At 46.9% G+C, this 22,589-nt stretch overlaps 1 protein-coding gene across 3 annotated transcripts in view; it reads left to right on the forward strand.

The window, feature by feature from the left end:
- Positions 1–9,783, forward strand: part of LOC8030353 (diacylglycerol lipase-alpha) — a 115,462-nt gene extending 105,679 nt beyond the window's left edge. For all 3 annotated transcript variants that reach the window (XM_040206728.3, XM_029966783.4, XM_042293488.1), the window contains 3 exons: positions 1,455–1,638; positions 2,744–3,021; positions 6,727–9,783. In XM_040206728.3, coding sequence (XP_040062662.2) covers positions 1,455–1,638; positions 2,744–3,021; positions 6,727–7,260 — 996 coding nt within the window. In that variant the 3' untranslated portion in view covers positions 7,261–9,783. The remainder of the gene's footprint in view (positions 1–1,454; positions 1,639–2,743; positions 3,022–6,726) is intronic.
- Positions 9,784–22,589: the final 12,806 nt, after the last annotated feature.

A 22,589-nucleotide genomic window follows, 5' to 3' on the forward strand; every position in this document is an offset into this window, starting at 1 on the left:
TAATTCGGTGTTACAGTTAATTATAAACGACTTTCATTTTGTTTTTCCCCCATACGCGCCACGTCTCGATGGCTAAACGATGGTTTTTCGCCACTGCTTTGCTGTTCATCATTGCTCATCGGTTTACTGTGCCCCCCTTTCCACCAATATAAACGTGAGCGAAGAGTGCACCTTTTAGCATTGTCCCTTCGTCATCTCGGCAGCATCTTCAGTGACTTAACGGCGTTTCGTACGCTTTGTTATGTATCCTTTTGCATACGCGCTCTCTGTTCGTATCACCGGAGGTTAAAAGTTACACTGTGACAAGTGCAGCTTCTTATTCATTTTTTTTCGCTTGTACTGAGGGCTGTAATACAGTAGTTCGTATTAAAGAACAAAATCTCCCCCCCACAAAAAAAAAATTATTCTTTTTTTTTTTTTGCGAAAATAAATTACGTTTTGCGGCGAACGCTCATTCTCCGCCCAAGGTAGCGCTAGAGGTCCGAACTAATGTTTCAGCCTGAACCGGTATCTTATACAAAAGTTATGTGATTTTCTGAAACTTTAGTGCGAAAATGCGGCCCATGTTTGGCGGCTTCAGTTTCTGGCGCCATAGAGCTCCGTGTATTTGAGAGTTAAGGTGGCTATGCAGGCGAGTTGTTGTTCTGTTGTTTGAGCCGTTTTTAATAAAACTTCAGTTGATAGTCAGCGCTTGTCCTGTGCTCTACTCTCGTTGTCCTCATCTTTTTTGCGCGCTGTTTCCAATTTCTCATGTATTTGAGAGCTCCGTGGGCCACCAGTTTCCCATTGAACTTTTCTAAAAATCACTGACAACTTTTGAATAAGGCATCGGATCGGGCTGAAACTTTGGCATCTGGTTGTGACCTCTAGCGCTATATTTGGGCGTAGAATGAGAGTTCGGCAATGCCTAGCTTATTTTAGCGATGAAAGAACCCTGCACATTTTTTTTCGGGGACAACCCTGTATATAAGCTTTAGCAGTTTGTGTTTTTTCTCTCACGGTGTATGGTGAAAACTTTGCTAAATCCGAAACCGCAGTTCAAGACTACTTTGCTAAATTAAGAAACAATGTATGGTGTCCGAGGAGGTTTGGATCAAAATAACAAATAAGACTACATTGCGAATTTTTGAAATATTCAAATTGTGAATCGAAAAATGTGGAATTCTAAATTCTAATTTCCCAGAATTTTGGATTTTGGAAACAATATATGACAATTTAAAATTTTGAGAAATTTGTAATTGTCATATTGTGAATTGTTGTATCGAAATATGTGTGCCTTAACCTTCATTGACGTAAAGCATCGGCATCTTAACAGCGCTTAGCGTAGGTCCTACAAAGCCTTAGATCCTGTCAACTGTATATATTCTTTATTTTATTACTTTATTTATACCTCCCATCTTCATTCCTTGCCATTCCTGCTTGTGTTCACTTGTAATGCTTCCTTGCCGTTTTAGATGAAAGCTCTGCGTCTGGTGCCTGCGTCGCGAGAGGCTTCGGAGAAGAACGACGACTCCTTCGAAACAAGCTCCGCCTCCGAACTGCCAATCAAATCGGACACGGTGCGGCCAAACTGGATGTCGTGGGCGCCGCTGGCATCGCCCGAAACGTACTCCGATGTATCCAGCATTTCTTCCAAAGGTAAACCTTTTCGGCGTTTTTATGGTGCGTAATTTTCAATTTTACGTAACAAAAAGCAAACAAAAAATGCAGTCAGAACATGTTATGTATTGACTGCTGAAGGAGGCCGGAAAATACGTCCGGTGAGATTTTGTGTCGCGTCGTTCGATATATCATTTTCCTAATCTCAGAGATTAGCTAATTATGTTCATTTTGTGTTTGAGCTCAGGCTCGCTATGAACTGATAACCCGAGCTTTTCGTGGATGAGAGGTTCCCCCCATTCCGGTGCCCTTCCAGTTTGTTGGAATGTGATTTTAAATACCCACTTCTTCTCTGAGACGAATTTATCGGAGATAGGGCCGTATTCATCTCTTCCCACTTTCCATACCTAAGTATGCTCGGATTGCTGCTGGCTTCTCTATTTATATGGGTGCATTTTATGTCAGTGAGTCACTGCATTATTTGAGATCTATTTTGAGTCTGATACCATGCAGTGACCAGCTTTTGTTGATTGAACTGAACTGCTTCTGCGGCATGACTTCGTTCACGACTTTTCTGCACAAAGAGCTAGAGGAAAGGGAATATTTTTGCACCCTCAAATGGAGTTTGTCTGGACACCAATTGAGTTGTGAGTGTATAGACCAACACGCGGCCCTGACGTCACACAGCTGCGGTGGCGCTGTCGACGGCACTGCGCGTGCGCAGACGCTTCACTCCTCCCGAATTCGGTTTGTGCGCACGCGCAGTGCCCACACCTGGTGTGGGCAAACGCGGGCTTGTTTGTAAACGACGTGTTGGTCTATAGGGTGGGTGTACACCCGCGAACGATATGAAGGTGAACAGCCCTCTTGTCGTTTTTGACGCTCCTGCAAGTTTTGGAACAAGCTCTGTTCCAGAAGAGGGCTAGAACGCAAAGCTTAGACCCTTGGCCACGTACCATTTGAGACGTTGAGAGTTAATATAGCTTTAGGGAGCCGTAAAACAGGCAAGAAACCAGGTAAGGTGTTCGCCTTCCTATTGCCGGCGGGTGTACATATGGGCAGCAGCATATTAGGTGCATGCGTATCCTATTGTGGAGTGCATATAGTACACCCCTTTTCCACATCGTGTGTGCGTTTTGTTCAGGGAGCCACCACAGGAACAACGGCTCGGAAAGTCATCCTTGGGCTGGCATTCCCGTGATGAATCCTCTAGTGGCATTCCGCCTCGAGCCACCGCCGTTGCCGCAACCAGAGGGCCCCAAGGACGAGGACACCTCCCCCGATGCTGGAGCGACGCAGCAGGTCGTGACCCGGGCCACCGTCGAGGCGAGACCACCCTGGGTCCACCCGGACATGCACATTGCTCCACCCGAATCCCGAGGCCCCGACGTGCGTCCGGCGGATCTACACCTGGACTTCGAGGTGCGACCCGCAAAAAGATGAGCTACATCAAACGCCATCTAAAACACAAGTCCCGCGCATGACGTCATGATTTGTGGATCCTCGACGTGACCCAAGCGGCAAATACGCTGAAACTCGACAAGAGTGTGGGCGTCGCCGCCTGCTAACGTCGTGCTCGTTGGGAGATGCTGCGAAACGCGCATGGCGGCGATGCTGACTCAAGCTATAGAAGTTTGCAAGTACGGCGCTGGGCGGCGCCACCTTGCTGCTGGTGTGGGTAGATCGTCTGATAATCAAGCATAGCCGAGGCTGACTCACGGTTTCCAACTGGTCCCCAAAGAATGCGTTTTTCATTCACGGTGGCCAGACTAGCTCTCGAAGTGCGGCTGCTTGCAAACGTCTAAGGGCGGCGCTGCGAGGTTCCACTAGTGATGCCATTGAGGGGGAAAAGCCGCTGAACCTGTTTTCTAGGTGGTATTGGCTGTGCTGACTTCTTTATGGGTGGAAGCAGCGTGTCATTTAGAAGTACCTGTTTTGGGAGGGTCAAGATCAGCTTAGGCGTACCTCGATGAGGGTCAACAGATGAGAATTGCGCAGACATCCCGGTGCCAGAAAGAACTATTATGAATGCGAAGGCATTAACTGTCCCATGAAGCGAACCGACGTCATCAGCTTTGGAAGCCGCGCCAAGCGGCACCTTCGCCTGTCCCAATGGAGCGAAGCCTGTCGACTGTAGCAGAAATCTGATGGATAGGCTCCCATGGGCTGGCGCGCGTCATAGTTTCAAGGAACGAGGCTCCCATTGGCTCCCCCGCGGCGTAGTTCCAAGGAATGCCACAGACGCCCTCTCCTTGGCGGCGCAGCGCACGCAGCTACCCGGCCGCCGATAAGAGGTGCGGGCCTGGCCGCAGAGCCCGCACAAGCTGACTCCGCAGAGGCTGCTCGGCCGAACTCGGCGCTGCGCGGCCACTTGACGAGAGCCCGAGCTCGGCCGTCGGCCGCTACCTCGGCAGTAGCGAAACGCGGCCGTCCACGCCTTTACGCCACAGACGAACTAAGAGAGCAGAAGAACGACATTCATGCTTTCGCATTCACAACTTATAAGAAGTGCTTAGGTGTTCCCGGAATTTTTTTTTCTCTTAGGAAAAGTCTATACGTCTAGGTCCTGCGCTGCCTAAATTTAGGCAGCGCAGGACCTAGACGTATAGACTTTTCCAAATATCGCCTCCTGCGCCCTCTGGCAGCTTGGTCTACTTTGCTGTGGAACGCGTTCTGAGCATGCGCAGTATAGCCCTCTTGTACGAAATATGACACGCCGCGCAAGCGTCCACAGATCAGTGACTCAGCCCTTTTGCACCTGGGTGATAAGCGCTGGAAAGGTCGATACTTCGTCTCACCTGAAGTAAGAACGCAACTGAAACTACGAGCCGATGAGGCCAATCAGACGGCATCAAAAGCGTAACGTCTTGGCGTCTTTTTTTTTTTTTTTCTGTACGCGCAGTGAATGCACTTTTAGTATGCGTGTTTGCGTTTATACTATATATTCGAGTCTTTGACTGAGCTCCTCGTCAAATGAAGTATAGTGGACTTTAAAATTCTGTGTGGTGCTTTTGGTGTAAATGGACAATTTAGCCAGTAGAGTAGGACTGCTAGCCTGGGGCTTTTTAACGTGCATCACTCTGTAGTGTGACATGACCGCACGCTGATACAGCTCACCGATCCAGATCGAAACGGGCAGGTGCGCGGATCTAATCCAGGACTGTTGTCTGGTTTCTACGGCGCGAGCTTTCGCTTGCTCCACGTACCCTTAACTGCGACTCAAAAAGCGATGCAACGATTTTTCTTTTTTTTTTTTTTTTACTTTTGTATTTACCGCGTATTCCTTGAAATTTATTACGTATGAAACACGCGTTGGATTTTTTTTTTCTCCGCGCAATGGCCGTCGCAGAACAAACCGTATTTACTCGAGTAATAGCCGCAGTGTTTATGAAGAAACCTGACGGTTCGCTTTTCCGCGGAGCACGTGGATTTGCATTCACCGCGATCGACTGCATGATTCCAGCGGTTTACAGGATAAAGATAACGTCTTCGCGCGAAGATACCTTCTGTGAAGATTGCATTTGTATGGAGAATCGTGTTCTCGATCTGGTTATTCGCTATGTTATTTATGCCCTACGCAATGATTGACTGGTTATGTGTTTCGTGGGAAAGTAGACGCAAGGGCCTAGTTCATAAATAGCGCGGCTATTAAGGCTGAACTCCATGGGACGTATATGCGGCGCATGCCGCATACTCGTCCCATGGAATCAACACAGTCATTCCATGGGAATCATGGAATCACTGTGTTGATTTGCGGGTGGAATCACCACAGTGGCTGCTACGTCGCGCGCAAAGCGAGCGTGCCGTCGGGCGGCGTTCGCCAGTTATTCGTCCCATAATTCGTTCCATGGAGTTCATCCTTTACTCGAGTAAATACGGAATTCGAAAAAAACGAACAGCGTTGACCTCCTCAACCATAGCCTCCTCTATCGGTGACTTGCGCGATCGAAAGCGTCGCTGTTGTCGGCCTTCCAGGATTGGCCGAATGCTGACTATGACGTCTGCAAAGGTTTCCTCATCGACAGAAATAAGTGGAATGTAAGAACTTTAATTTTCACGGTGCTGGCAGTGTTGCTTTGAGAGCGCAGTGATTTCTAGCTTCCACCATGCTCATTGCAAACACCATCCCACTTGCTGTCCGCATGGTAATGACGTCACGAGAGGGAACTATAAGAGGGCGCCACCAAAACATCTCGCCGTTAATACTGACAAAGCCTGGCAGATCGCCACGAGACGCGGCCGCCGAAAGCGAAAAGGTAGAGCGGCAGACAAAAGTCATGTAACGGGCGCCCCGCTGCGCCGAGACGCCGAAACACCCTTCTCCCGAGTGATGGAATGTCCGCTCGTGCTTCTCGCGTTCCTCGGGCTACCGCTTCTTTTCTCGTCTGGTTTGAAAACCATGTTTCGGGTCCTCGCCGCTACAAAAGCTGTGCGCTGAATACCAGACTGCCCGAGAAATGCTTTGTGCTACCAGATCCTCGCGCTCCAAATCTGCGACCGGCACTCTATGGCTCCGTCAACGAGCTGCCAGGCTTTGTGAATATAAAGGAGGCTATGCCTCAACTTTCAGCCAGAACAAGCGGCCACGTGACCTGGAGCCGATTAAATGCTACCAATGCTTTAACATATATCCACGCGCAGGGATTGAAAAAGCACGGGGTGCGGGCTGAATGCCACGCATTGTTATGGTTCGGCTATTCCCGCCGACGATCCCGGAATGCATGTCGAGCCGTTGATTGTTACGAACAGACATCGAATGCCCACGCAGTGCTCGTGTCCACCTTATGAACTACATTTAAATATCGTCGCAACGGGGATCACGAAGCTTGATGACGAAATGCCGGGATCGCAATGTCGGCGTTGTCCCCGCAGCTTCGTCATCAGGTTTTGCGAAGGAGGGACTGAAAGAAAACGTTCGCTTTTATCCTTCAAATTTCACCGCCACAAAGACGCTTCTTCTTAATTGCATTGCGCTTAAGTATCCTTGGGTTGCACTACTGCCAGCAAGCTCGTGTAAAGTGAGAAACATTTCTACCAAGTATTGTTGCACGGCCCCTTTAAACGCACCTGGCCACCGATCCTCCTTGTGCCAATAATGTCATATACGTTGGCTTTTTTTCTTTGCAGGACTTTAAGGCTGAGGGATTTTATGGACGCACCGAAGAACAGCAGCCAAGTCATCAAGGAAGCATCTTGTACGCGTCCGAGAAAGACAGCACCTACGCGAGCACGAGTACGGGAGAACGGCTCTTCACCCCACGCGAGACAAAGCACGTGACCTTCGACCTGTACGGTTCACACGACGTCTGGCACGACCGCGGACTGCTCGAAGAACACGAGCCACGAGAACCCGCCGACGACGGGGAAGACTCCGGAGACAGCATGTACAACTCCGGGGAATCCTTTCCGCCAGCGTGCGCCGAAGAACAACAGTCTTCGAACGTCTATGGCTACACGTGCTGCCAGAGATCGCCACCCCCGTCGCCCAGGAGTGATTCTGAGGAAGAGGACGAGATTAGTAGTGACTCCGGAGGTGAGGAAGGCCACTACGAGCCCAGACGCCCACCCGGGTTGGTGGTGACTTCAGGTCCGAGGACGTCTAAGTGCTCACCCGTGGTCACTCGGCAGTCCAGACCGCCGCCGATGGAGAGTAGCTTATAGTAGCGACTGGTGGCGATCTGACAGTGTGTGGTCGCTGTAGGGGATTTTGTTTTATTGATTGTTTTTTTCGTCTGGTGCTCACTCGTTATTGGGGACACCATACAGTCATAGGATACGGTATCTCTGTCGCGTTTTGTTTTTGTGTTGTTGTAACGTATTATATGAATGAGGTACATGGTGGAAATGGCGTTCCTCTCCAAGAGCATTGACCACAATCGAGAGGCTGATTTCCGTTGCTGGGGCATTTTGTGTAGAATCGTGCTTTATTTCGTCGGTTGTTCCGGTAAGAGTATACTGGCCGATTTGGTTATACTCGCTGACACAGACTACGTTTTTGTTCTCTTAGCATTCATTTTAGCTTCGAATTTCCGGCTTTGAGGTTATGCAGGACCTGTAAGATAACAGAGATTTCTGCCCCTTTGTGAAGAGAAGTGAACTTGGGAGATGCATTCCAGTCGGTTGTGTGTGTTTTTAGCTGTTTGTTTCTTCATTTTATTCGTTTCTTTGTTTAAAGGGACACTGAAGATGATGTTAGGCTTTATTTTATTAATAACCATATTTGGTAAGTGCATCCCTTTACACATGGGGCAACATAACATATGTCCTTCTGCAGAAAATTACGCTTTGAGGGTGTTAACATCTATAATTATTTGACAAAAACAGCATTGATTCTGTATACCAGCCAAGGTTTTACTCTGAATGTTAGACATTAATTTCTCGAAATGCCCTGTTAGTAGGGCTATGAAAACTTACTGTTTTAGATATGAATCAAACGCCAATAGTACAAAGAAGAAAGATAGAAACTGAATCAAATGAAGTATCTGCACATAATGGGAAATGGGCTATACTTCGTTTCACTTTAAAAAGACGCTGCAATGAAAAACACAATTTTAAAAGCTTATATGGGACGCGTAGTTTTTTTAGTAATTTTACTACGAAAAAAAAAATTTCTTCGTGCGATGTTTACGCTGTTGGACGCAAGTTAGGTGGATGTCATGGCCCGCTCTAAGCCCCGCCCACAAACCAGTGGCCACGCCCATTACCACTGGACTGGCTTGGCTGCTCGACCGAACACGCTAACTAGTCTGGTGTGGTGCCTGGAACGCGTCTCCGACTGGTGTATTTACCTCGGCCAAAAAAGTGGTCCCTCAATTTCCGCCTGATGACGTCTTACAAGTGTCATGCTGTCGCCGGTCGCGATCCTGGCGGCACTCCAACAGCTGTGGTGTATGTGGCAGTCCACGGAAGCTACTGCAGCAGGAAGTTGGGACGCCTGGGACGCCGTGACCACAGCGACAGTCGCGTTCGCTCGTGCTTTTCGCCAGCATTTCTACGGCCGACCGCCAGGATCGCGACAGGCAACAGCATGACACTCCGGCTTCTGTGACGTCATTTGTTGCCACTTTTGGACCACTTTTGATGTACGGGCGGGATAGGACGCTAAACACACCGTGTCGGAGACGCGATCCAGGCACCATAGTCTGGCGTCTGTCGCCACCTGCTAGTCGTGCGAGCGTATACGCTTGGCAGCCTCCGGCATTGTCTGCTATTCCACACCTCCGTCTATCGTCTTCTGCGATGGCAGTGAGACGCGGACGCGAAACCTGCGCGTCGGCGTCCGTTTTCGCCTCCGTCCGTCTGCTATTCCGCCCCCGTCTCAAAACGTCCGCAACGCTTGCAAGACGCGACCAGGAAAGCGGCGCTCTAGCGTTCCATCATGCACGCGCCACGTTCCGATACAAGCGTACGTCTGTCAGCGTCTATCAAAGTACGGTAAAAAGCGACCGAGAGAACGAAAAAAAAAATCAACCAAATAAATATGCAGTTCTACCGAAAGACCCAGTATAACTTTTCGCTATCTGGATTATGGAAATTGAAATATATCTGGATTCTATCTGAATTTCAGGTTTTCAGAAATAATTGCTTTGTTTGCAATATGGATTTTAGACTTCCATAAACCATTCCAGTTAGATTTCCTAGTCCATAATCCAGATAGTGAAAAGTTGTAAAATATTTTTTTCGGTAGGGATTCCTTTTAGTTTTACTGTTCTTGCTATTTTTATTTCCTTATTTTACATGGCATCCGCGAGCATGGTGGGTGAGCGTCATGACTCACAATTAAAACGCACTGTAAAAATATTCGCTTTGGTAGGCCAGGGGGAGCGAAAAACTTTAGAGCTCTTTGCCTTTGGAGGCGAAATGACGGGAGCATATCTAGACAGACTTGATGCGACCCGAACGCCCGATTGCCTCCAGCCAAACGGCTCGCAAATTCTTACCTGTGTAGGAATCTTCTCGCAACAGACGACGGTTGCACAATTCGCAGATCAACTGGGCCGCTTTTACGGGTCCCAACATCGTTATTCAGCACAAATAGGTGCAAAGAAAAGCAATCGAGCAAGATCGATCCAAATAGTGAATGTGGGACGCTAGGCTTGGGCCAGTCCCGCTACGAAACACTCGCATAATGGACCTTTTCCACATACCGACGGCACCAGGCGGTGGCTGCACGAACTAAAAATTGAGGAAGTGACCTACCTGCGCTACCAATCGATAATGGGAGTTGCGCTACCAGTTCGTTCGCTCTCTGAGCTGCAACGCGTGCCCAACGCGACTTTAAAGAGGGGAAAGAAACACGCGACCCAAACGTCGCGTTTTTCTTTCCGTCCACTTTCTTTTTTTGTGAAACTCAAAACTCAATTATATATATGCTGCAATTACGTGTTCTACTCGCTGATCAACTGCCTCCTTCCGAATTTCCTCGATTTTTCGTACCGACTTCCGCCGCTTGGCATCGGACAATCGCGCGTGCGCAGAACGCTTCTTGGAAAAGGTCCATTGCACAGCTCTTCCGAAGGTGCCAACTTGCGACAGTTGTTTTGCTGCAAACTATGACGGATGATGAAATCTTCCTCTAAACAGCGCTGTAAACGAAAAACGACTCGGACTCATAAATATTGACGAGCTCACCGTGCTACGCTCGTTCAGCGCTCCGCAGACTCCGGCAGCCATGTTTGTTAACGTTTCAAACCAAAGCGGGAGAAGCAATTTCAGAATAAATTTGATAACAATTATTAATTTATCACGATTATTTGCTTCTCAAGAAATTGACGATTAAATTACTAATATGGCACGGAGGCACAAATTTAGGACCAACCTTTCACACGTCAACCATCTCTCCAGCCAATTAAAGACATGTGCACCTTGTAAGCAGGGGGCGGGGCTTAGCGGGTTGCGCCTTCCGCCTTCTCCACCTAAATTACGTCTAGCGCTGTAAATATCGCTCGGGGAAAAAAACAAATATGTGGTGAACTTTTCTGTAAATATACGTGTCCCACCTAGGCCCCTTAGAGAAACAATTATTCTTTTGATTGCCCAGCCGACGCTACGAGCTAAAGGAACCAATAAGCAACCAACGTCAAAAGCACGAATCACTGGGCTAGCCATGAACACGATTCGTTCGACAATGATAGAACACGTACACAAACATAACAAACGCCGTATCGTTGCGCTTTTGAAGTTGTTTGATTGGTCCCATCCAGCGTCGACTGCGTCCGGATGTAAGGGGAAACATAGTATGGTACACGCTACTAAACAGTGTCAGCCGATTTGTTTTATTGCATGTTACGTCCCCCAAAAATGTCCCGACTCTAATAGAACCGGGAGCTATTCTGCATCCACGTGCAATGAGCAACTCAACGTTAATGCATTCTGAATACAGTAGTGAATCCTAGTCGTTAACTATTCTTAAACTGTACCTTGGCGCTATACTCAGAGAAAACAGGCACTCTTAGGCGCTTTCGATTAAACTTCTTTTCGGTATGGTATTCCAGGTGAGCCTCAGACCGCAATCCTTCGCAAGCCCCTTCTGCTGTGCATACCGTGCGGGAAACCGCCCGTTAAACCTTGCACAAAATTGGCCTTGGCGTAGAATGAAGACAACCTTAAGCTTACTTTCTTCGTTAATTCTCCCTCCGTCTCTCTTGTTGTTTTCTGTTGTTTCTTAAGACTTGTGCTAGATATTTATAAATGCTGCTTATCACTGCTCAACGCACGGGACACGCAATCAGATCAAAAACGTGTCTCCCAATCCTCTTCAGTATTCCTTTAAACTATTTGCTGTGTGGTGTGGTGGGCAATTTCCTGTGACTGCTTTTGCTATCGGATAATTTTTCTGTCAACAACGAATGTCGATCTTTGTGTTGCTCATGCTCCTCTTATCACCATTCCTATGTTCTTAGATTATCCGTAACTTTTACAGTTTGGTTCATGGCCCCCTCAAAAGTTTGGTGCATCACCTTGTTCGAAGAAAATGGCAGTGTGCTGGGCGTATCGGTCTGATGTCACTTAACATTGTCCGGCTGCCACTTGCGCGAGGATCATTCACTCAACACTTGCCGTTGCCAGCGTGGCATTTAAAAACGCCGTTCTCGCGTCTTCAATGTAGCGCCCTTCATCCTGTACCCATTCTTTACGCGAATTAATCTAAGATTTCGTCAGACATCAGCGCTGACTCAGACTTTCTATACAATGCAGTAGGATCATTGTCTTTCTCAATCTTTGATGCTCAGATCACAGTCAGCAATCTCAAGCCCGAATACTTTACTAATTAACAGCGCCAAAGTCACGAGGCGTCGCACGATTCACGCGTAAATGCCTCATGGTTAGGGGTTCCCGTGTTTTCGGTATAAAATGATAAACGCCCCAAAAGTCACCTCCGAGCCGGTTTTCTCCAAATCGAGGAAAAACAGAAAAAAAAAGAGAGAAAAACCTGAATTGGAGGTGTTCTTGAATACGAAAAAAGAAACCAACTTTCACTGCAAGCAGTTTTCTTTTTATCTATAATTTTATTTTTCTGTTGACTCACTCGGAACGCAGCAGCCAGCAAAAAACTGTCCTCTTGGCAGACATGTACGTAATGCGTTACTAGTAACGAGTTATTTCTACCTAGTTACTTTTGTTGGGTAACAAGTAACGTATGAATGCAAACCCGGAGGTTGCCAACACGGGAAGGCACAGAACCCAGTGTCAACTTCGAACTTTAGAAGCAGAGAGAACCAAATAGAAAGGCGAATTCCAGATCCCCCAGCTCTTTCTGAAGGATAACACTGCCGTTCATTCGAGCGCGTCAGTAGAACGACTCTTCAGCGTCGCCCGAGATGTATTCCCAAGGAAGCAGGGAAACGTAACCGACGAAAACTTGGAGAGGCAGCTAGTGCTTAAGTGCAACGACTGGTGAAAAGAAAACAATGAACCATGGAACAATAGGAGTTCTCTATTTGGCCGTCAAAGTAACGAGAAAAGTAACTCGCTACTTTTGAGGTAAAGTAACGCGTTCCTTTTGGGAATAGGTACCGAGTAACGTGTTTAGTTACTTTTTTGGGGTGACATGTAAACATGTCTGCCTCGTGGCTGCTGCTTTCGTCGTGAATCACGCCCTTTGGGATCGTTTCTTCTCTTATCGGTACCGGCAGGAATTTCGAAGAATTCGGATCACGCGCACGTACTAGTCTGGATCTCACGGGCCGCGCCCCGCACCGAATCCCTAGGAAATTAATAAGCACCAAAAAAAAAAATGTCGCCGAATTTAATGAATACTAAAACCCGAAAGCAATGATCCCTACCCATGAGGCCTCTAGCTTCGCTGTGCCAAACCTAGTATACGATGCGCTCGCTCAATCTCCGCTTTCGTTGCGCTTCGTCTGCAAACCATGAGGTCGCATGTATCCACACTATCCCTTTCGCGTATTTCTTCGCCGAAACAAGGCTGAATCTTAGCAGTGTTCTTCGCAGTCATCTTTCACTCTACAGGGTTTATATTGGTATTTGTTGGAACTAACCTTGCGAACGACTGTTACTTATGCAGAGTGGCGTAAAGACCCGAGAACACTTCGGAGTCTGGTATCTATGGCTGATGCTAGAATGTGTCTTCAAGAAACGATGCTCGCAAAATAACGTTATTTTATATTTCTTTTAGTTTACTCACGTAAATAATGTCCCAAACACTATATCGCCACAATGACATTAACAGGAAGGTCTCAAAAAGGTCCAAAGTCTAGCGTACTAGCGTTATTAGGTTTTTACGCCTGCTCGTGTGATTCGCTTTATTATATCTCCCACCACCTCTCCATATCAAGATTGGGATCTCCTCCCAGAAAAACCGGGAGTTCGTTGTATATTCCCCGTTCACGCTACTGAGACAGCGCAGTAGCGATAGTGTTTTATATCGAACGCGCGTCAATACGATATAGTTGATACTACATTCATCGGTTCCAATGTCGCCGACAACTTAATTGTCGTTGTACATGTGTATATTTACGACATTCCAAGGTTTGCGAGTTGGGGGGGGAAGGGGGGTTACTCTGCATAACTATCTTTGCTTCTGCTCTTCAAAGTACTGAAGTCAAGGTCTTCGTATATCGGTGTTCACGGAACTGTAGCGTGAGCTGGTCAAATGTGACGGTCTACTCGCCATTTGTAATTTGCCCTTTTCAAAACAGAGCGCGCCATCTCGTAGCGGCTGCGCAAATGATCCGAGTCCGCCATTGTTTGGACAAGTATATGCCCTGAGCATGTATACTGGATACGAGGACTGCGTCAGAGTTCGGCGAGGACTCGGATCCAATTAAGCGCTTAGTGCGACGAGAAATGGCGACCGACAATGTTGCCTGTTGGTTTTTCTTGAAAGGGGTCTATTATATAGCATGTTCGACATTGATTTTGGAATGTTTGTACGCTGTTATGAGCGAACGCGCTTATGGTTTGGGGGAACGGGAAAGCTTGTGCTTACTTCTCAATGCACGGGCTTCTTCATTGCTTTCCCGCTGAATTTAACTTTATTTTTTTAGGAAGTGAAATCCTATACTATTGTAGAAAGAACTGTACAATCGTCGACCTTTGGTTTCTCTTGTTTGTTAACTAATTAAAGCATGCTGGTTCTAGTTAAATTGGGTATCACATTTGATTTGTTCAGTTCGGTGGTATTCGAGCTGAATATTACTTTTTTACGTTTGGTTTGCTCAGTTGAAGGCTGAAAAGTCGATATGAACTTTCAGAGTACGAATGAACTTTTGTAATTCTCACGCGTTAAATAAAAACACACACACACACACAAAAAAAACGGTTATTTTAGTGTCAGTAGACTGATGAGGAAATATGTTTCAAACGAATGTTGTTGTTTTATTTCTTAAAGCAAACAAAGCGCTTGCCTGTCGTGCTTGTTCTCTACTTTGTCCTCGTCTTTTGAGCGGTTTTTAACCATATTTAACTCGTTTTTCGAGGAAATACCTATAGTGAAACCACCATAGTTTGAGTAAATCACCGGCAGAAAAGCACGTCTACATTTCTTGGGAATGGTGTTGTACATTTCTCTCCTGCGAGTGTTATTCTGATTTTTTTATTCGTCATTCCACAGGGAAGTAATCTTTCTTACTCACCAAGGATGCTCTTGACATTGAAGCAATTGTACCCAGTTCCGGCTGCCAAGTATTTATAAAAATTCTGAGAGACGGCGTCAGTAGGTTTCTGGATGTGCGTGTCTCCTTTCTTCTTTTTTTCTGTACTATGACGTATGACATAGTGCTGTGGCCAACGCCTCCTCATGTGGCCAATGCCTGGTACCCTCTCCCATTCGCTAGATTTTGCCGCGTCAGGCGCTGGCACCTGACACTCACGGCGGGCATTTTAGAGTTTTCGTAGACCGCGCTTCCCCCTCCGCTATGCCCTCCGCAACGAAGAAGCCGCTACTGCGCCAGCGCGCCCATGGCTTTGACTGTAGAGTTCCGGCTAGCGTAGCTGGTTGCGGAGAGCGCTGCGAGGCAGCGGGAACGATCTACGAAAACACCCTTTTTCCCGGGCCGGGCACGCCATCGTCAGCACCGCTTGATTGTCGCACGTGCATCGGTTTCGTGATGTTTTCCTTTTTATGGCTGTCACTGTTGGAGCGATGTGTGGTCGGGCTGCGGCGCCACTTAGCGGGAAGCGAGAGAAGTGGGGCGTCCGCCGGTACCCATTGTTAAGCGCACGACCTGACAGGCATTACCGTATGGCCGCAGTTCCTCCGACGCCCGTCGAAGGAGTGACATCTGTGTGGAAATCACTCCTCCGACGCCGGAAGTGACGTAACGGAAGTGACGTCACCCTCTTAATTATTAATAACTAATATAAATCATTACTGCATACAGAATATAATGTGCCTTTGAAAATAAATACAAATAAAAATAAACCCGTTCGATTTTAATGTAGCTTTACAGTAAAAAGTCACGTGACTAAACATTTTTGTCAGACATTTGTTTATTTACAACTTTTTAAACGCAGCCTGACAAAAGTTGTGAGTTACAAAAATAGTATTAATGCATATAAATACCTTTTTATTGTCTTTGTGTCACGTGACGTTATTATTGTGGGCGTGGCTGCCGTGGCCCTAGCGCTTGCGTCGCGTGCGGTAGTGTGCTCCGCTTCGGCTGTCACAGCCCGGGCGCTCGTCCTGTGAAAAAAACGTCTCGCAGCTGATCTCGTGCCCGTAGCCTTCGTTACACTGCCAGCGAGCGGAACATAGCACGACGCTCAATGCTTTCTTGCACCAGCGTGACCGGCGGTAGTGACGGCCGGCCGAGTGCGCCCGCGCGCTTAGATGGGTGTTCGCTGTTGCAAAGACCTTAAACGTGACCAGAATCATTGATTATCGCACCTAATGAGTAGTTTTCAACGAGCCAACAGCTGAGTTACGTTAAGGTTATCAGTTACAGGTGGGAAGTGTGCATAATCCAGCTGCAAGAAGGTTGAACGGATAGGAGCGACCCCCGGGACCCCCCGCGGAACCCCGGGAGGGAACGGGGTGGGAGGGGGGGGGGGGGGGGGGGTCGTTGCGGGTACGCCAGTTAGATTTGAAACTGGGTCCACTTGGAGTCACTACTACTGAGATATGCCGGTTCCAGTTGGGAACCAATGGGGACCTAACTGGGAATCAACTTGAAGCAAAGAATTTTAACTGGGATTTAACTCAATTTGTAATCATGCATATTAATTTTACATATTATGCATTTGTTCTTTATGTTTGTTTTTATATAGAACCAGATTTAGTTTTTTCTTCTGAGGCTGATTTTTGTGTAGGTGTTGACACTTGCACCTTCGATCAAACCGAGCAGTACTGAAAAGGTGTGCCCACCATATGACACACTCACGGTTAAAGCTGACCGGACCACTCGGTCACATATGTTGCCTGGCCCTGTCACTGCAGTAGAACGCGTAGAGTGTTATCAGAGTACAATGTGATACATGGTAATAAAACCCGAGACTCGGGAACACAGAAGGGGATGAATGTACGAATGTGATGCTCGACTCGTTCAGTGAGCGCGTCGCCCTCACCGTCCTGCAACTCTATTAAATAGCAGCGTATACTCTCTGTTGTGTCTACAAGCTGATCCTGGCTGCTGGTAGACGAGGACGAAGAGGAAGGGGGATACGAATGGAGCACGAGATGGAGCAGCTGGTTTTTCTGTACTGTCTGACATAGGCGTTCGTATTAAAAACACAATTGGTGCAGTCGACAGGACTCTAGGACTCCTCCTAGAGTCTGAACTTTCCCTAGAATCTGCTCTTGCCATCGCCTCTCAAGTTGAGCAAGCGATAAAGGAGGCCAAGCTCTTGACGGAAGAGGATCGATCCAGTTCACAAGTGGCAAAAATAAAAGCCAAAAATTCGAGGGCAAGTCCCAGCAAGTCGTCCGGCACTTGTTACAGATGTGGGTCACCGCACCACATGGCGGACCATCCTAAGTGCTGGCAAAGAATGAAGCTTGCAGAAAATGCAACAAGAAGGGACACTTCGCCTCCGTTTGCAAGCAGGGAGTTTCACAAGCAAAATCCCATGTACGAAGAGTGGAACAAGCGCACGACCAAGTCCAGGTGCTAACTACCAGCTTTACCAAACAATCGGTTACGTGCAAGATACATCTGGCACATGTTCCCACCAAACGTTTAGTCGACACGGGTTCATCCGTTTCAATCCTGTCAAAAGACGTCTACCGAAGACACTTCCTCTATTACAAGTTGGTATGTTCGAGTACAACACTTCTGGACTACTCTGGAAAAGACATTCCCCTTTCTGGGGAAATTCGACAGACCGGTGCAGTTCGCTCAAAGCACATTTCCCGTCGTACGAACAGGCGCGGCTGTCATGGGCCTAAACGCCTTACGTGCATTGGACATCCAACTAAACTTTGCTCCTCCCACCGGGGGACAGGTGGCAACGGTCTCCGCAAGAAACCTTCCAGAGATCGCGCAAGACTTCCCCCATCTGTTCTCCGAGGGATTAGGTCACGCGAAAGGATTTGTACATAAGGTAAAGACAAAAGACTCCGTCGCTCCTTTCCAAGGAAAGCTACCAAGACTACCCTTCGCAGTGCGCAAGAAAGTTTCTGAGGAACTGGCGAAACTGGAACACTCCGGGGTTATCGAGCACATCGATGCTTTGGAGTGGGTGTCTCCCACCGTAGTGGCCCGCAAGAAGAATGGGGAGATCCGGCTCTGTGTAGGCCTATGCAAGCCGAACACTGCAATAGTTTTGGATTCCCACCCTCTACCGTGCCCCGACAAACATTTTCATCAGCTTTCCGGTGCCCGCGTCTTCAGCAAGCTAGACCTCTCATCGGCATATCACCAGTTGGACCTGGCACAGGAAAGCAGAGACCTGACGGCATTTGTGACGCATGAATGTCTCTTCAGGTTCACCAGAGTATGTTTCAGGCTGGCATCCGCCGCCCCTGCTTTTAAAAAAATGATGGACTACATACTCTGAGGTACTCCAGGTACCATCGTCTACCTGGATGATGTACTTATTTTCGGGCGCACAAGAGAAGAGCATCATGCCCGCCTGAGGCAAGTTCTTTCACGCCTTCAAGATGCAGGCTTGAAACTAAACCAGCACAAATGTTTTTTTTGCAGTCCAGCAGCTTCAATTCCTAGGACACGAGCTGACACCACAGGGAATCAAGCAATGGGAAGATAGTATTGAGGCTATCATGCAGGCTTCACCCCCACAAACATAACATCACTACTATCATTACTCGGCCTGCTCACATATTACCTCAAGTTTGTACCAAACTTTGCGACCATCATGGAGCCTCTGCACGTGCTCCTGCGGAAGGATGTTCCTTTTTAATGGAAAAAGGCACAAAAAGAGGCATTCACTGCTGTGAAGGATCTGATACGAAACAGCAATCCACTGACTTTTTGACGTGGTGCTGCCCACCGTCGTCACAACAGATGCATCTAATTACGGATTAAGCGCGGTTCTGCAGCAAGTACATCCAGAAGGAATTCGAACGGTGTCAATAAATGAAATGAAAGTTTGCATTGTGAAAACTTTCAAGCGCCGAACGCAACTACTCTGCAGGGGAGAAAGAGGCATTGGCGTGCCTTTGGGCCTGCAAGAAATGGAGCGTTTTCCTCTTCGGGCGCCATTTCACGCTCAAGACAAATCATCAGGCTCTCGTTACTTTGCTTTCTACACGAGGATCCGGTCGACAACCAATGAGGATAACCAGGTGGGTTATGAGACTCCTCAGGTACGACTACGAGGTACATTACCAGAAAGGAAACAAGAGTGTCGTAGCAGACGTACTGTCACGCCTGCCTACTCTGAATCCTTCGAATTGCAGCGAGTTTAGTGACGAGGAAGAATTCACTTGCCTGGTAAGCAATCTATGCACAATCAATCAAGAAGAAATCAAAGAGACCAGGCAAGACCCTAATTTGCCTCGAGTAATCCAGTGTATCTGCACCGGATGGGGTCACGAGGAACAACGTGATAAAGTACTATCTACATGCTACAAGTTGCGAGAAGAGCTTTCCTCCGTGGATGACTTACTACTACGTGGTGAAGTGTTGGTTCCACCTATTTGGCTACGGCATCGACTCATTGATCTAGCTCATGAGTCACACCCTGGAATTGTGCGGACGAAGCAGCGTCTACACCAGCGCTTCTGTTGGCCCAGAGTGGACATCGAGGCCGGCACCTACATTAGAGACTGCAACACCAGTCAGACGAACGGCAAGACAGCTGTGACGGCAGCAGCACCCCTACAACCAGTTCCACTCCCATCGGGTGCATGGAAACAACTAGGAATAGACATTGTCGGACCTTTTTACAAACTTCCATCGCAATTCAGATTTGCAGTCGCCCTAGTCGACTACTTCAGTAAGTGGCCAGAGGTAGCTCTTTGTAACCAAGTTACGGCTGAAGCTGTATGTGAATTCCTCATTAGAATCCTCAGCCGGGAACGGTATCCGAAGGTGATTGTTTCTGATCATGGCCCATAGTTTGAATCCCGCATATTCCAGGAGTTCCTGAAGTCCATAGGGGTTTACCACTCTCGGTCTGTGACACACCATCCACAAGCCAATGGTCGGGTTGAGCGCTTCAACCGAGTGCTTAAGCAGTACGTCCAAACTATCGTGCAGGAACAAACCAACGTTCGTACAGGCCTTGAAGAGTTTCTGAGTGTCTACCGAAGCACACCACATGCAGCGACGAAGCTCTGCCCCGTTGAGCTCATTCACGGACGTAAAATGCGTACCTGTATGGACATCGTCGGCTTCCCAAGTTCTGACAAGTCCGTTCACATCGAGATGCAGCAACTCCGCCAACGCATTGCTGATTACCAGAAGCACAGCAAGCAATAGACAGATGATAGGCGAAGAGCCAAACCGTTTACAGCGGGTGTAGGAGATTATGTCTGAGATTATGACCGAAGGGAACACCATCATTTGACCCCTCTGAAGGAATTTATGAAGTGGAGGGGCCAAGCACCTTCGTCACGTCAGGAGGAGGATGCTGGAATTCATTGAGGTTGTCTCGAGCACGCCTTCCAGCAAGACACAAAGCACAGGTGGAGTGCACAAATCCAGGAGCTGCAGCAGATGCACAGCCGCCGCTTCCAGCTCCGTGAAAATACTCAAGGAATAAGAAACGTCCAGACAGGTTCTTCCCCTGTTGAACTCTGCTTCGAAAGGGGATTGTGTTGTGTGCACAAGCTGATCCTGGCTGCTGGTAGACGAGGACGAAGAGGAAGGGGGATACGAATGGAGCACGAGATGGAGCAGCTGGTTTTTCCGTACTGTCTGACATAGGCGTTTATATTAAAAACACAACACTCTCTCCTGCCCCAACACCCTAACGTGCTGCCCCACTTTACATTTCTGCATTTAGTTATGCTAAACCGACTGTTCAGTTGCATATAGAAGTATATGCTGAAACTTTTTTTTGAACCAGAGGTTCAAAGATCAAACACGGGTTTCAAAACATTTGGGAATTTTCCGAACATTTTGAACTTCTTATGTTGAGAAATTCTATACTTTTCGAACTTTAACAATTTCCGGACTTTCAAACCTGATCAGCTCTAAAATTTGAAGATTCTTAGAATATATGTCTAATTTTTCTGAATTATGCCTCAATCATACCTACACTACCTGTTCTGAACGAATATTAACTGTTGCACCATTATGAATTTCCGCATTCATACTGTGCATATTCGTCCAGAATCAAAGCAATCAAGTAATCTCAGTATAATCGCTGTCACTAAGACTTCCAAGCTGCAATCCAAACGCCATGTCACAAAGCTAGTGATTTAATGGTGGCAGTGGTACTAATGACTCCGTAGCGGACAAGCCAACTGGGTGCAGGGGAGAAAGAAGAGGTGGCACGTGGGCAAGAAGGCTCGAAAGGAACACAGACGGGACAGCTGTGCAATGTATACTGATGTAAATATTTGCATCAGTATACATCGCAGCCTTCTTGAAAGCGTGAGGAAAGGACGAGATTTCCACCATTTTACCCCCATCACGCCTTGCGGCTTCCTAAAAATTTACACTTTTGCTTGCAGCTCTTGAGCAATGTTAGTTTGGCCTCCCCTGATGGAGGCCGACCACCTATTAGATGACCACCTGTTGCACAACCTTGTGTGGAAACATTCGTTGATTGACCAGTAACTGCATGTCTGAAATTCTTGGATTCTTTCTCAGCATTAACTGCTTTTCATAATTTTTAGATTGTTTTGGAGTGTCCTGATAAAATTTTACAAACACCTTGATGCTGACCATGATGATTGCATTTTTAAAGAGAGACTCACATACAGAGGCAGAGGATTATTGCTATAATTCAGATTGTGTCGATACTAAGAAGCTTCCAATAATAAAATCAGCAGGAAATTCTGCATGAACCTTATAAACATTAAGGAAACTATATTTCAAGGGAAATTTTCTGGAGTATTCCGAGAAATTCCTTAGAGTCATGTGCACTTCAGTTTCCTGAGGAATCATTGGTTAGGGCATTCCCCCACAAAACCTCATATGGTGTCATATGGTGACACTTGGCACAAAAATCTTGTATGAATAATTTTCTTGTAAACATTTTTACTATATTTTACATTCCCTTTTGTCTCCTGACAAAATCCTGATCATGAGACCCACGGCTAGACTATGTGACTTTGCTATACTCCCGTCTCTTCACTCTACATAATCCTCTTAGGTGCACACTTATATTTCTGCCGTAAATAATTTGTTTCACTTCTCTGCTTATTCTTCCATCTCTTTTACCTCTATCCCCCATAGATTGGTTGATCCTTTCTTTTTATCTTCCCTCCACAATCTTTAATTTATTTATCATAATTCACAGAAAGACCCACCATCTCCTTCTCATTAAAATTTGCTGATGAAGCCTTAAATTTTGTATGATTATTCAGAAAAAATTATGTATGAAAGGGCAAAGCCTGCGTCAGTCGAGCTGGAGTCCTATGCGAGCTAGGGTAGTTTATGTGGCTGTGCAAGAAAATGATCGATTGAACAGGTGAGTATGGGATAGCTGGAGATGACTTCCTGAATGTAATTATTGTTTCAGAGGTTAGATGGTACTGAATTGTGGTGATTATTAATTATTAAATGAACTCTCCAAGTGTAGGAATTATTAAACAGGCAAGAAATAAAAAGAAAGCATTATTCTAGTACATCGTTGCTTATGCAACTTTACATTTTAACATTTGAAGTGTTCCTCACCACAAAGTTTTATTATTATTAGTTTTATACTGATTTAATCATTCAAATCTATACCACCATGTGTTTTCTTTTACATACACATTGTATGCTGAGTACAGAGTTTCGGCTGAAGCTAAGACGTGTTTTGTACACCACTTATTTGTACTAACCTTATAATTGGGAGGAAACATGTGCTTCATCACAATAGGAACATTGCTGAAGTAGAGGTTTCAAGGAACAAATACAATTAACTTGGAAGTCTGCTTGCTTCTGGAAGGACATTTTTCTATGACATCTGTG

Source organism: Ixodes scapularis, unplaced genomic scaffold, assembly GCF_016920785.2.
Source record: "Ixodes scapularis isolate PalLabHiFi unplaced genomic scaffold, ASM1692078v2 PGA_scaffold4__175_contigs__length_147842914, whole genome shotgun sequence".
Classification (NCBI taxonomy): Eukaryota; Metazoa; Arthropoda; class Arachnida; order Ixodida; family Ixodidae; genus Ixodes; species Ixodes scapularis.